We start from the raw sequence: 15447 nt of genomic DNA on the forward strand, positions 1-15447 counted from the left end.
ATTTGATTTTTTCCCAATACACAGTTCTCACCTTTACACAATAACACATGTAGGGGCTCTAAAAGGGTGCTTAACCCCGGTAGGAAGTTACCAAAATAGTTGAGGAGTCCCAGGAATGACCACAGCTCTGTGACGTTCTGTGGCCTGGGCGTGTTCTTGATAGCCTCTGTCTTGGCGTCTGTGGGCCGAATGCTGTCCGCCGCGATCTTTCTCCCCAAAAACTTCTGTTGTCATGAAGACGCATTTCGACCTCTTCAGCCGCGATCCAGTCACTGGAGGACCTCCTCCAGGTTTTGTAGGTGCTCAGCAGTGTCCCGACCCGTGACCAATATGTCGTCCTGAAAAACCACGTGTGTGGTACTGACTTGAGTAGGCTCTCCATGTTTCTCTGGACATTCGCTGCAACCGACCGAATTCCAAACGGGCATCTGTTGTCGATGGACAGTCCCTTGTGTGTGTTGATGCAGGTGAGGCCCTTCGAAGACTCCTCCAGCTCCTGCGTCATGTAGGCCGAAGTCAGGTCGAGCTTGGTGAACGTCTTGCCTCCTGCCAGCATCGCAAATAGCTCGTCTGCCTTAGGTAGCAGGTATTGGTCCTGTAGCGAGAAACGATTAATAGTTACTTTATAATCGCCGCAAATCCTGACCGTGCCATCATTTTTGAGTACTGGAACAATCGGGCTGGCCCACTCACTGAATTCCACTGGGGAGATTATGCCCTCGCGTTGCAGCCTGTCCAGCTCGATTTCCACTCTCTCCCTCATCATGTGAGGTATCGCTTGCGCCTTGTGGTGAATGGGTTGTGCCTCTGGGACCAAGTAGATCCGCACCTTCACCCCAGAAAAGTTTCCAATGCCAGGCTCAAAAAGGGAAGGAAATTTGTTAAGAACCTGTGTACATGAGGCCTCATCGACATGTGATAGCGCTCGGATGTCATCCTAGTTCCAGCGGATTTTGCCCAGCCAGCTCCTTCCAAGCAGTGTGGGGCCATCGCCCGGAACAATCCAGAGTGGCAGTTCGTGCACCGTGCCCTCATAGGTGACCTTGACCATGGCGCTGCCCAGGACAGTGATAAGCTCTTCGGTGTACGTTCTCAGTTTCGTGTGGATGGGGCTCAGGGCTGGTCTGAATGCCTTGTTGCACCACAGTCTCTCAAACATCTTTTTACTCATGATGGATTGGCTAGCGCCAGTGTCCAGTTCCATGGATACGGGTAAGCCATTCAATTTTACATTTAGCATTATTGGTGGACATTTCATCGAAAATGTGTGCACCCCGTGTACTTCAGCATCTGCCTCCTCTCTCTGAGGCTCGAAATTGCTTTGATTCACCATGGACCAATCTTCCTCTGCCGCGTGGTGGTTAGCAGGTTTTGCAGAGCTTGCAGCTCGTCTGCAAGCTCGTTGGAGGTGCCCATTGTTCCACAGCTCTTGCAAACATACCCTTTGAAGCGGCATGAATAGGTTGAATGGAAGCCTCCACAACGCCAACAAGGTGTGAATTGCCTTGCATTCATCTTTTGTTGCGGACTCTGAGTCATCTGGGTCACCTGAGGCCTGCTGGCAGTTGCAGATTCGTGGTTTCTGCCCTGTACATTTCTGCTCGCAAACACAGTTCCAGTTAATTTATGAACATTGCTAGCACTTGTGTGCTGAGAGATTTGTTTGGTGTTATCACTGGTGGACATAAACGCCTGTGCTATCGCAATGGCCTTACTGAGGGTCGGTGTCTCTACAGTCAAAAGTTTTCATAGGATGGTCTCGTGGCCAATGCCAGTACAAAAAAGTCTCTGAGCATTTGCTCCAGGTAGCCATCAAACTCACATTGTCCTGCAAGTCGCCTTAGCTCGGCGACGTAGCTCACCACTTCCTGACCTTCAGAACCGATATCTCGCCATCAGCACGCTCTCCCTTGGGTTAAAATCTTCCCGAACCAGTGTACACAGCTCCTCATACAACTTATCTGTAGGTTTCACTGGAGCCAGAAGATTCTTCATGAAGCTGTAGGTCGGTGCCCCGCAGACTGTGAGGAGGACCGCTCTCCTTTTTGCAGCGCTTCCTTCTCTGTCCAGCTCGTTGGCTACAAAGTGCTGGTCTAGCCGTTCGACATGGGCTTCCCAGTACTCACCCTCCGAGAACTTCTCCAGGATGCCCACAGTTTGCTGCATCTTTGCATTGGATTCGTATACTCGTCGCCAGTTATTGTGTTCCTGACACAGATAGAACTGCACACAGGGAGGTTAAAGTAACAGTGACCTCAGTCTTTATTAAGACACTCCAGAGTGAGGAACAGGCCTTAGGGGTCGGCTTATATACAGGGCTCCCAAGGGATGCTGGGATCCCTTGGGACTTCAGGGGATGCACTCCCTGGTGGTGGAACATGGGAGTGCATGCTTTACAGATACACAACAATAACCAGTTAGAAAAATATATAATATATTGTAAAAAAATATATATTTTGAATCGGGTAAAAGCATAGGAAAACAATAATGGATTTTTAAATACTAAATAACAACCCGCAATTATTTACATGCCACGTTCAGGGGGTGGTCACCATCAAACTCGAAGAAGCTGTCACCAAGCATTGCCAGATCCCTGGTGAATTGAGGCTAGCTGCTCCTTAAAGCTGCCCCATTACGCACTCCCAGCTGCAGGGCAGCACGGTTAAGCAAGAAAGACTTGATTTATATAGCGCCTTTCACAACCATTGAACCTGGATCAGGACAGCCAGCATCTTACTGAATGGCGGAGCAGGCTCGAGGGGCCGAATGGCCTACTCCTGCTCCTATTTCTTATGTTATTAGCTTTCATTTATATATACAAAAATCCAACTGATATTCCTCAGCCCATTCACCCGGTTGGTGCAGCTCCCTTTCTCTTGTACTCAGCACCTGCTATGTATCCAGTGTAGAATTTAAACTCACAGTACGATGGCTCAGTCTTTAAGTTTATTGCTCACTGTGGATTTGAAAGCCCCTTCACCCGACTGCTGGGCTGGGAGTGAATGGATCACAACCAGGGCTACGGGAAAGGTGCTGCTCTCGACCTCAGTGCCCATGGACTGAAAAAGCATAAGAATTAGGAGCAGGAGTGGGCCATATGCACCATTCCCCCACCCCTCAACCCCCCCCCCCCCCCGCTCTGCCATTCAATAAGATCACGGCTGATCGTCGATATCAACTCCACTTTCCCGCCTGCTTCCTGTATCCCTTGATTCCCCGAGAGTCCAAAAATCTATCGATCTCAGCCGTGAATATATGGAACGATTCAGCATCCACAGCCCTCTGGGGCAGAGAATTCCAAAGATTCACCACCCTCTGAGTGAAGAAATTTCTCCTTATCTCAGTCCTAAATGGCCAACCCCTTATCCTGAGACTGTGACCCCTGGTTCCAGACTCCCCAGCCCGGGGGAAACATCCTCCCTGCATCTACCCTGTCAAGCCCTCTAAAAGTGCACTGTATGGATATCAGGTGAAGACCGGATTTAGCTGAGGTGCCCTCCATGCTGATAATCACTGACTGGGCTCACACATAGAGAATGGAAACATGCAGGCAATACTGGTGCCCGTGCAACTTTAGCTTCGGAAACAGGAGGGAAGCAATAAAAAGGGACATACAGAGAGGGTAACACCGAGGACCGTGCAGAAGACACTTACCTTCAGAATATAGGTCCACCGCTCAGTCTAGTCTCGGTTGTACCTGCAGCTTATATACAACGCAGACATTAAGACGCCAGCATGAATCCTCCATATGAAACAAGGATTACACCAATTCCATAATCCCCTCTGCAGTTTACTTGTCCTGATTGAGCAGTTAAAGTCAAAACTAACAGATTGCTTGGTAGTTAATCATTCCCATGAGAACAATTTATTTTCTCAAAGTGCTTCCTCTATGTACAAACAGCCTTGAAATTACGCAGTGGGATACTCGCACATGAATGCTGTTATGTTCCTCTGAAATTCCTCTCTCTGGTGCTTTAGTGAAGGCGCTTTAACGTCTTTGGTGTAATGATGGAGAAAGGGATTTCAGAGAAACGCATTAAACTCGTACCCCAACCATGTAAAAAGAAAAGACTTGCATTTATATAGCGCCTTTCACGACCACTGGATCACTCAAAGCGCTTTACAGCCAATGAATTACTTTTTGGAGTGTAGTTACTGTTGTAATGTAGGAAACACAGCAGCCAATTTGTGCATAGCAAGCTCCCACAAAGAGCAATGTGATAATGACCCAGATAATCTGTTTTTTTAGTTATATTAATTGAGGGATAAATAAATACCGGGGAGAACTCTTCTTCAAAATAGAGCTATGAGATCTTTTACGTCCACTTGAGAGGGCAGACGGGGCCTCAGTTTAATGTTTCATCTGAAAGACCGCACCTCTGACAATGCGGCATTTCCTCAGCACTGCACTGGAGTGACAGCCTTGGTTTTTGAGCTTAAGTTTCCGGAGTGGGACTTGAACCCACAACCTTCCGACTCAGAGGTGAGGGTGCTGCCCACTGAGTCACAGCTGACATGTGCTTAGTAAGGCAAGCTTTCATCCTCTGCTGTTGACCTTAGTCTAGATATTTGGTTAGAAAAATCACAGTGCCAATGAAGCCCAGTAATTGGACACATTATTAGAAAACTTTTAAAAGTTTTTTCCCCCATTCAGTTCTCGCTCAGAGTTTCTGGCCACACCTCCCACCGACACTTCCCCCACCAACTCTCCACTACCCACACTCCGCTCCCCCCACTCCCTCTCCCCCCACCGACACTCCTCCCGCCCACTCTCCCCGACCCACACTCCGCTACCCACACTCCCCCCACCCACACTCCCCCCACTCCCTCTCCCCCACCCACACTCCCCCCACCCACACTCCGCTACCCACACTCCCCCCACTGACACTACCCCCACCCACACTCCGCTACCCACACTCCCCCCACCGACACTCGTCCCACCCACTCTCCACTACTCCCACTCCCTTTCCCCCACCCACACTTCCCCCACTGACACTCCTCCCACCCACTCTCCCCTATCCCATTCCCTTTCCCCCACTGACACTCCTCCCACCCACACTCCCCCCACCGACACTCCTCCCACCCACTCTCCCCCACCCCGACTCCCTCTCCCCCACCCACACTCCGCTACCCACACTCTCCCCACCGATACTCCTCCCACCCACTCTCCCCCACCCACACTCTCCCTCTCCCACCCACACTCCCCTACAGGCATTAATCACACTCTCGGTGAAGAGATTTCTGACATCAGTCCTGAACTTTTAGCATAAGATCCTCCATTATATTACAATTTAATATAAAGCTCCGGATTAATCTTTTTCCATTCCATCTTCGAAAGCTCTATAAGTTCCCCTCCCAAAGTTAGAGACAAAGTTTTCCTAACCTTTCCTCCTAACTTTGTCCTTAGGGGTCAATTGCATCCCAATACTCGGCACAAGGGTTATGTGCAAACCTGACTCAAGTTCTGTCCTTTCTCCATGGCTGCCTCAGTACTAGCTGTACAGGTTTGGAGTTCGGCCTCTGAATGTGCGCAGACGCAGGCGTCGTCCGCGTACTATGGTTCGATGACAGAGGATGGGACGACCTTGGATCTAGCCTGGAGGTGACGAAGGTTGAACAGATTCCCATTGGTTCTATAGTTTAGTTACTTCCAGTGGGGAGCTTGTTGAGACTGAGATGGAGCATTGCAGCGAGGAAGATCGAGAAGAGCACCAAATCCAGCACCAAGCTTATGGTCTACAGGCCTGTAGTGATACCCGCCCTCCTATATGGCTCAGAGATGTGGACCATATACAGTAGACACCTCAAAGCGCTGGAGAAGTACCACCAGCGCTGCCTCCGCAAGATCCTGCAAATCCACTGGGAGAATAGATGCACCAACGTCAGTGTTCTCGATCAGACCAACATCCCCAGCATCCAAGGCACTGACCACACTTGACCAGCTCCGTTGGGCAGGACACGAGACTCCCAAAGCAAGCGCTCTACTCAGAACCCCGACACAGCAAGTGAGTCCCAGGTGGGCAGAGGAAATGTTTCAAGGACACCCTCAAAGCCTCCTTGATAAAATGCATCATCCGTACTGGCACCTGGGAATCCCTGGCCCAAGGCCGACCAAAGTGGAAGAAAAGCATCTGGGAAGGCACTGAACACCTTGAGTCTCTTGGCCAAGAGCAAGCTGAAGCCAAGCGTCGACAGTGGAAGGAGCACATGGCAACCCAGGCACTCCACCCACCTGTTCCTTCAACCATCGTCTGCCCCACCTGCGACAGAGACTGTAGGTCCCGCATTGGACTCTTCAGTCACCTGAGAACTCATTTCTAGTGTGGAAGCAAGTTACCCTCAACTCCGAGGGACTGCCTATGATGAGGGTGAATTCCTGTATTGGACTGTACAGTCACCTGAGAACTCACTTTTAGAGTGGAAGCAAGTCTTCCTTGATTTCGAGGGACTGCCTATGATGATGATGTACAGACAGCTAAACTGGGCGGACACTTGTGATCGGAATTGTACAATAGTTAATATGTTCTTGGAAATGCTATTTTTCGGTAAGATTTTAGTTGAGGCGCTGAATGAGCCTTGCTCAGTCGTTGGGGGCCGAGTCCCGGTGTTGTTACCAGTTCGAATAAATTCCCTTATTTCAAAAAATTGGGCTTGAAGAAGTGAATTAGGGACTTGACAAATCATGGATCCTCCCATGTGGTCCACTATGTTTTTATTTATTTCCACTCAAAGTCCGAGACAAGAGGGCACTAATTGTAATTCATTTTCAGGACATGGGCATTGCTGGCAAGGCCGGCATTTATTGCCCATCCCTAGTTGCTGCGAGAAAGTGGTAGTGAGCCATCTTCTTGAACCACTGCAGTCCGTGTGGTGAAGGTGCTTCCACAGTGCTGTTAGGGAGTTCCAGGATTTTGAACCACCGACGAGGAAGAAACAGCGATATATTTCCAAGTCTTGCATGACTTGGAGAAGTTGGGAGGTGGCGGTGTTCCCATGCGCGTGTCCTGCTAGGTGGTAGAGATCGCCAGTTTGGCCTTGGTGAGTTACTGCAGTGCATCCTGTAGATGATCCATACTGCTGCCACAGTGCATCGGTGGTGAGTGGATGTTTAAGCTAATGGATAGAGTGCCATTCAAGCAAACTGGGTAAGATTGGTCACAGAAAGGTACAGAGACAGTAATGTTATATAAAAATTCAGTCCTGCTCCTCCAATAGTTCAGTTGGTAAATGTGTGCTGTGTAACAAAGTTGAAAGTATAAGGTTCAAGCAGCAGTCGATGCTGGTAGCTAATCGTAACTGGGCCACTGATAGGGGTGCTACAATTCAACCCGGAGCTCCTCGGAAAGGGATGGGATCACTATCCAGTGAAGCAGGAAGTTTGGTCACCTGGGTTTGGTACCAGAGGGCAGTCAGCAGCCAAGGAGCTAAACCCCAGCAAGACTCCGTCACTTCAGAAGGGCGAGGGGAAACTCGAGGTCACAGATTTAAGGAGATTGGCAAAAGAACCAAAGGAGATAGGCGGTAAAAAAAACATTTACGCAGCGAGTGGTTAGGATCAGGAATGCGCTGCCTGCAAGGGTGATGGTGGCAGATTCAATTGTGGCTTTCAAAAGGGAACTGGGCAAGTAACTGAAAGGAAGATTGCAGGGCTACGGGGAAGGGGCAGAGGGGAACTGGCTGAGGTGCTCTTGCAGAGAGCCGGCACGGGCTCGACGGGCCGAATGGCCTCCCCCTGTGCTGTAACCGTTCTATGATTCTGAAACTCTTTCAAGTTCCACTTGCAGTTGTTGCAAATTGAATTACATAGACAACTTTTGAGATTAAGTGTTGAGAATTGACTCATCGCCATTACATAAAGGTGCTGAAGTGATGACTAACCATAGGATTAATGTGATAATTGGCCTTTTTATCCTCACTGAAGTCTACCGCCCAGTGTTTAATTGCCAGCTTATAATGTAACATCCCACAGAGGTGCTTATCTTGTATCCATGATCGAGACAGGTTTAATTCTATCCTGTAAATCTCAGATGCTTTAAAGGCTTTTGGAAGGGGTGATGTATTTGTTCCGCTCATTCTCTACAGCACTCCAATCACTCCGCCAATTCTGCTCACTTTGGTTTTAGCTTCGAGTCTTCTCCCTTGAAGGCACTTGCACCTCGCACAGCCAATTCCAGTGATACCTGCTGCAAGGGCAGGGCAGCCTGCCCCTCTGCCTCCGCACCCCCTCAACCCTGGGACACCCCTCCATCGGATCCAACTGCCCTCAAGCACTTCCGCAGAATGGCCGCCGCCGCCCACGCAAGCCAAGAGCAAGTGTTGGCCAATCAGTCGGGACGATGGAAGGCCTTGAGGCCATTCTCACTTCTGTTCTCAGGCAAACTCATGCACTTTCCAGCGAGGTCATTGGATAGTGATCAGATTCGGCACCCCTGCTTCATCTCTCCATCCCAACAGGGTCTAAAGATCAATTGTGTCCCCCTCAAGTACAGTCCCAATGTGGGACGGGGCTGAATTAATTGACGAGACAGCACATCTGGACTGCATTTATCACGCGATACCTCTGGGGAACCTTGTTTTTGCACAAAAATGAAGCATGACCCAAGATTTATAAATCTACACATCTCGCAAGTGCTAACCAGAGAAGTTGCAAATAATTATACCGACCTCATTTCACAGCCAGTCTCCAGTTTGCAATAGTGCAAATGACTTGGATTTCTATAGCGCCTTCCACGACCACCAGATGTCTCAAAGCACTTTACAGCCAATGAAGTATTTTTTGGAGTGTAGTCACTGTTGTAATGTGGGAAATGCAGCAGCCAATTTACACACAGCAAGCTCCCACAAACAGCAATGTGATGATGACCAGATAACCTGTTCTTTTTTAATGTTATGTTGATTAAGGGATAAATATTGGCCAGGACGCCGGGGATAACTTTGCCTGCTCTTCTTCGAAATAGTGCTATGGGATCTTTTACATCCACTTGAGAGAGACGGCACCTCAGACAGGACAGCGCTCCCTCAGCAATGTACTGGAGTGTCAGCCTGGATTTTTTTTGTGCTCGCCCCTGGAGTGGGACTTGAACACCACAACCTTCTGACTCACAGGCAAGAGTGCTGCCCACGGAGCTATGATCATACTGAATGGCGGTGCAGACGCGAAGGGCCGAATGGCCTACTACTGCTCCTATTTTCTATGTTTCTATGAGCCACACTGAGTACAGCTGTCCCAATGCAATGCAAGAACTTCAGACAATCTGCCTAAGAGGTAACTGTAAGTGCGGCTACAAGGATAATTAGATGACATTTTAACTCATGTTAGTATAAATTAAGGGGTCCTTGAAATACTGGCCTAATTTATAAGTGATAACCAAAAACAAAGATAGGCTAAATTTGTAACGAAGAGTAGAGAGAGATGAATGAAGATGGGCAACGCCAACACACTCCAGATTTCCTGCAAAGATTGTTTAATTTAAGAGAAGGCAATCAACAACCAACAGTGTTGCAATGAGTAATCATTAGACTATTGAAATCAAGTGCTCGGGAGCAATCCCTGCATTGTGCAGAATACACCAAGATTTAATTAATCAGAAAAGTCGTGCTCATTTTCTTAGTGTTGCATGTGACAGACAAAACCCTGAACTTCACTCGCTCCCTCCCGTAACTCCATTCACCCAACAACAAAGTCCAGACTCAGTAGGAGCCTTACTTCGGTCTCGGCAACACCGGCAAGTAAGCGAGTGGATCGAGCAGACTAACGGGATCGCTGAAGCGCTTGCACACGTGGATTCGTGCAACGTGCCGAGTGTTACAAAGCTACACCCAGCATAGCCAACCTGCACATCGTACGTTCCCGGGGTGGGGGGCACACACCAAGATTCGAACTTCTCGTTCAGAGAACTGCAGGCAGTGCAATACTGGACTCCATCCAACTGCTCCTCCGACAACAAAAATAGGTGAGCACTGCTCATTATTCCTGGGTCCTCACTTTAACAAAGTGCCCTGCTCTAAAACATAATGAATGAAATGTGTGTGGACTGCATGTGCATCTTTCCCTTACACTTTGGGAAAAGTTATGTTCAATGATTATATTACATAATATTCTAACAATACAGTACCATAGCTTCAGACTCTCGAACATGCCTATCTTTGGGGAGTTTCCATGGAAACCAGGGGCTTCTTTGTGACACATCTGCCTGCACAAGTCACCTCAATATTCAAAATAACTCATTGAATGTAAAGCACTTTTGAGAAGTCTGAGGAATGTAATAAGGTGCTATATAAATGCAAGTCTGTCTCAGCTGCTTCTACACTGACATTAGGAGAGCGATGGTGCTCCCAACACCACAACCAGGGCAGTGTCCCAAGAGGGAACAAGTGATTTACTAAAGCCAGTCACCAGGAGAAACTGTGTTTTAAAAAAATTTAAATAAAACACTCGGCAATAGCCAAACTCGTCAAATCCAGCAGGTCTATGGGCTGCAGCTGCTGGCAGCAGACTAAGGCCCACCAAAGTAACCAACTCTCCCTAAATTGCAGAATACTTCTCCTCTCTGCCAGAGAGAATAACTGAGCCACTTTGATGGCTCCACAAAACCAGTGAGCAGCTTAGAACATGCGCAGCGAGCACTGCGACCACATGCTTCTTTCATTGCCCGCTCACAATTCCCCCCAAAAGGTGCTGACCCATGCTGTGGTACCGCGACAGTCACCGCTAGCTGTTGACCCCAAGTGGCCAAGCGCGAGCCTGGACAGCGGGAGATTCCTGCTATTCAACAACGGGAGGCTCGACAACAGCCTCTTTCCTCATCATTCATTTGCCAGGGGTCAAGAGCACTGATGACCTGATATTCTCCTCCCTCCCCTCCCCCATCCGCCCCCCCCTCCCTCCCTCCTTCCTTCCTTCCCGCCCGCCCCCCCCTCCCTCCCTCCCCGCCCGCCCCCCCCTCCCTCCCTCCTTCCTTCCTTCCCGCGCCCCCCTCCCTCCCTCCCGCGCACCCCCCCTCTCCCTCCCGCCCGCCCCCCAGAGCCAAGGGGAGCTCATCACATGCTGCCTGCCTGAGAACAGCCCACGAACCACAGACCAGGGTTAAAACTGCGCTTCTGGTCTGTGAGGGCAGTCAGTGGCCCCAATGGGCAGATCAGAGCAATGTTTAAATGCTGCCCTTTCCTGGACTGCACGTCAGTCGGTGGGGATCAGAGACAGCGAGCTGTACCGATGTAAAAAGGACCAGCCCAAATCAAGATGCATTTCCAGGCTCCCCAAACAAGCCTGTGGGGAGTAGCAACAGCAGAGCCAGAGCGGTAACACAGCACTGCTCTAAAAATAGAATTGCCGTGCCACTGCTCAGCCACACATTACAAAAGGCAGTTCAGTTTTGTTGCGGAGTCTACCGTGCGCAGAAAGCAAAGCTGTCCGAAGTGTGCGTATTTTAAAATCGTTCGCCTAATTCTCTGAAATTGCATCCCTACAGGATGCGCACTGTGCAAAATATCTTGCTGCGTTTCCAGCCCTTGCGCTAAGCGATCGGAGCCAGATACCCCAAGTTTGGGTTCACCCATGCACCTCTGCCATGCTGGCTATCTTCATGAACCGCAAGTACCTTTCGTACCTATATTAAACAGAATGAGCTTTAAGCAGGCTCAGACACCTAAGTGGTATACCTCACCCTAGGGTTTCCATGCAGAACAAATTCGGAGCGTCGTGCATATTTCTAACTCAACCCTGTCTATCCTTGATTCCCCGGGTGTGCGTGTGTGTACATATATTTTTTTGCAAAATGCTCCCTAATGTGCAATGGAAGCCCTACATCAAACTCGGAACGAAACAGACGATGGAATTCGCTTCCCGGTGCGATCGTGGAAACGTGCTTGTTAAATCAGTATAGTCCGCAGAGGACGTCACCTCAGAAGCTCAGAGGCAGCAGGGAAAAGCAATACTTTTAAAGCTTTAAATAGGTTGTGCATTGGCCCGCTGAGCGGGACGCTGTGTATTGGAAGTGATTCGCGGCTTTCCCGCTTATCTCACGCTCTGAGACATGTGCAAGGGCGTCAGCATCTCTTCGAAGATGGCTCCTTTCACGTTGGATCCTCGGAGGTTGGCTTCCTGCAGATCACAGCCGGAAAGGTCACAATTCTGCAATGGAACACTTGAACCGGTTAGCATGAATTAAACAGACATTGTAGGGGGGGGGGGTCTGCAAGTTAAAGCGCTCACCGTATTTGTACCTCTGTGACAAGAACTCAAAGACTGAGCCTCCACAGCCCTCTGGGGCAGAGAATTCCAACGATTCACTCCCTCTGAGTGACAAAATTTCTCCTCATCTCAGTCCTAAATGGCCGAACCCTGGATCTAGACTCTCCAGCCCGGGGGAAACACCCTCCCTGCATCTACCCTATCAATCCCCTTAAGAATTTTATACGTTTCAATGAGATCACCTCTCATTCTTCTAAACTAAAGGGAATACAGGCCGAGTCTTCATCATAGTCAGCAGTTGGTAGAAATGTAAGAACATTCACAGCCACCAGCACTCCGAGGTTAACCCCTCACCGGTCTCTCTTGGGAAATGGTAGGTGGTCATTATTGAATGGCGGTGCAGGTTAGAAGGGCCGAATGGCCTACTCCTGCACCTATTTTCTATGTTTCTATGTTCGAAGGGCCGAATGGCCTACTCCTATTTATGTTCAATAAGGTGCAGATGGGTAGGATGAAATCTCCTCCCGAGGCAGCTCCCAGGGGATACAGGGAGTGATGTTTGCTCGGATACTTTTACTAAAATCCTTTTGCTGCCATATTGGCTAAATGAGTATTTACATTATTTATGCTTTGCATCAAATGAGGAATTGATTTTAACAACTTATTTTGTAACTTTTGAAAAGAGGAGCCATAAATTATAAGATAGTCACCAATAAATCCAACAGGAAATTCCGGAGAAACTACTTCACCCAGTGGTGAGAATGTGGAACTCGCTGCCACAGGGAGGGGTTGAGGCGAAGAGCAGAGATACATTTAAAGAGAAGCTGGATAAACAGGAGGGAGAAAGGAATGGAAGATACTCTGATCGGGCGAGCTGAAGTAGGGTGCGATGAGGCTTGTGTGGAGCATAAACACTTGACTTTTGAATGATGAGGGAGTTGAGGGTTATGGGCAGCAGGCAGGGAAGTGGAGTTGAGGCCAAGATTGGATCAGCCATGATCTTATTGAATGGCGGAGCAGGCTCGAGGGAAACAACCTCTCAGCATCTACCCTGTCAATCCCCCTCAGAATCTTATATGTTTCAATGAGATCACCTCTCATTCTTCTAAACTCCAGAGAGTATAGGCCCGATCTACTCAATCTCTCCTCAAAGGTCAATCTTCTCATCCCAGGAGTTAATCTAGTAAACCTTCGTTGCTCCGTTTCTACAGTAAGTATATCCTTCCTTAGATAAGGACACCAAAACTGTGCACAGTACTCCAGGCGTGGTCTCACCAAGATCCTGTATAATTGTAGCAAGACTAACTTACTCTTGTACTCCAATCCTCTTGCAATAAAAGTCAGCATTCCATTTGCCTTCCCAATGGCTTGATGTACCTGCATACTAACTCTACGTTTCCTGTACTCAGACCCCATAATCTCGAACACCAATTAAGTTTCTCACCATTTAAAAAAAATATTGTTTATATATTCTTCCTACCAAAACGAGTAACTTTGCATTTTCCCGCATTATATTCCATCTGCCACCTTATTGCTCACTCACTTCACCTGTCCACATCCCTCTGAAGGCTCTTTGTTGGGTCCGTGTTGGGTCTCCTTGCCTCCACTGATGGAGAGGAACACCGTGCATCCCAGAGCAGCACTACTGATGGCGGGGTGGGGGGGGGGTGCGGAAAGAGACAACTTCCACCTATACCAGCAGCTGATCCCAAGGATGGGACCAACTGGGTACGCGAGGGGCCCGGAAACGCTGCACTCCAGCTCGCTCTCTGCTGCCCCAAGAGATCCAATTTCCCTTTTAGAAAAAACACTCATAGAATATTTGTGTGAATCTCTTCTGGAGAGACACTTGGGGAGTGGTTTGAACAAATCGTAGTCCTGCCTTTCCGTTTAAGGGTATTCAGGCTCAAACCAGTCCAAGGTAGATTGGAGGCAAAAAAAATCTCCATAACGTCAATCATGGAGCTGGGTCTGTGGTAAATGGGAGACTTCACAGTAGGGTGACACACGGTACTGGAATACTCCGCATCTAACCAGAGCTGTAGCACAACTGAGTGTTTGGACACAAAGAACTACATTCCTGATGGCCTGGCTCTGAAGGGAAGCAAGATGAAGATACAACCGACATAGCGGAACATGCGAATTTTGCCAGCAAAACGGACCTGGTCAATCATTCCCAACACACGCAATTCTGAACACGAGGCACTGGTGAAGGGTTGCACCTGACACTTCAACACCTTTTCTCTTTGGTCGAATGACAAGCTGCACATTTGCAATGTTTTCTACGTCTATAGAATAGAATCATAGAAATTTACAGCACGGAAGGAGGCCATTCGGCCCATCGTGTCCGCACCAGCAGAAAAGGAGCTACCCAGCCTAATCCCACTTTCCAGCTCTCGGTCCATAGCCCTGTAGGTTACAGCACTTCAGGTGCACATCCAAGTACTTTTTAAATGTGGCGAGGGTTTCTGCCTCTACCACCCTTTCAGGCCGTGAGTTCCAGACCCCCACCACCCTCTGGGTGAAGAAGGTTCCCCTTAAATCCCCTCTAAACCTCCTACCAATTACTTTAAATCTATGCCTCCTGGTTGTTGACCCCTCTGCTAAGGGAAATCGGTCCTTTCTGTCCACGATATCCAGGCCCCTCCTAATTTTATACACATCAATTAAATCTCCCCTCAGCCTCCTCTGTTCCAAAGGCAAAAACCCCAGCCTATCCAATCTTTCCTCAGAGCTAAAGTTCTCCATGTGTTCACTGTCAAAGCCCAATTTCTCATTGTTTTCATTCTTCCATGGCCCCGATTTGAGGTTGGCTCAGGGGTAAAACCGCGGGTAATCCTCAATCGAAAGCGAAGAATTTGGTCTTCATTTTCGCCTCACCTCCAAGTCTGTCCCAGCTAGCGTTGCCCCTCGGAGATTGCAGTTCTTCAGCTTGGCATTCTTCAGAGTGGCCACTCGCAGGTTAATCCCAGTCATCTGACTTCCCTCCATGTCCACTCCTTTCAGGTTTGCGCCTGGAAAATCCAACAATAGTTACTGCTTCCTGTCCACTGCTTCATACATGCTCCCCACCTCGCTCCTCTCCACCACCACGATCACTGAATCGGTGACCTCCCACTGGACTACAGGCCAGCGCATACACCTTACCCAAGTGGCCATTCTTGAACATAAGAACATAAGAATTAGGAACAGGAGTAGGCCATCTAGCCCCTTGAGCCTGCTCCGCCATTCAATAAGATCATGGCTGATCTGGT

At 48.9% G+C, this 15447-nt stretch overlaps 1 protein-coding gene across 2 annotated transcripts in view; it reads right to left on the minus strand.

The window, feature by feature from the left end:
* Positions 1 to 11003: 11003 nt before the first annotated feature.
* Positions 11004 to 15447, minus strand: part of LOC139234793 (BTB/POZ domain-containing protein KCTD9) — a 30878-nt gene continuing 26434 nt past the window's right edge. For both annotated transcript variants that reach the window (XM_070865484.1, XM_070865483.1), the window contains 2 exons: positions 15074 to 15207; positions 11004 to 12133 (listed from right to left, as the gene is read on the minus strand). In XM_070865484.1, coding sequence (XP_070721585.1) covers positions 12017 to 12133; positions 15074 to 15207 — 251 coding nt within the window. In that variant the 3' untranslated portion in view covers positions 11004 to 12016. The remainder of the gene's footprint in view (positions 12134 to 15073; positions 15208 to 15447) is intronic.

The sequence above is a fragment of the Pristiophorus japonicus genome, chromosome 22, assembly GCF_044704955.1.
Source record: "Pristiophorus japonicus isolate sPriJap1 chromosome 22, sPriJap1.hap1, whole genome shotgun sequence".
Taxonomy (NCBI): Eukaryota; Metazoa; Chordata; class Chondrichthyes; family Pristiophoridae; genus Pristiophorus; species Pristiophorus japonicus.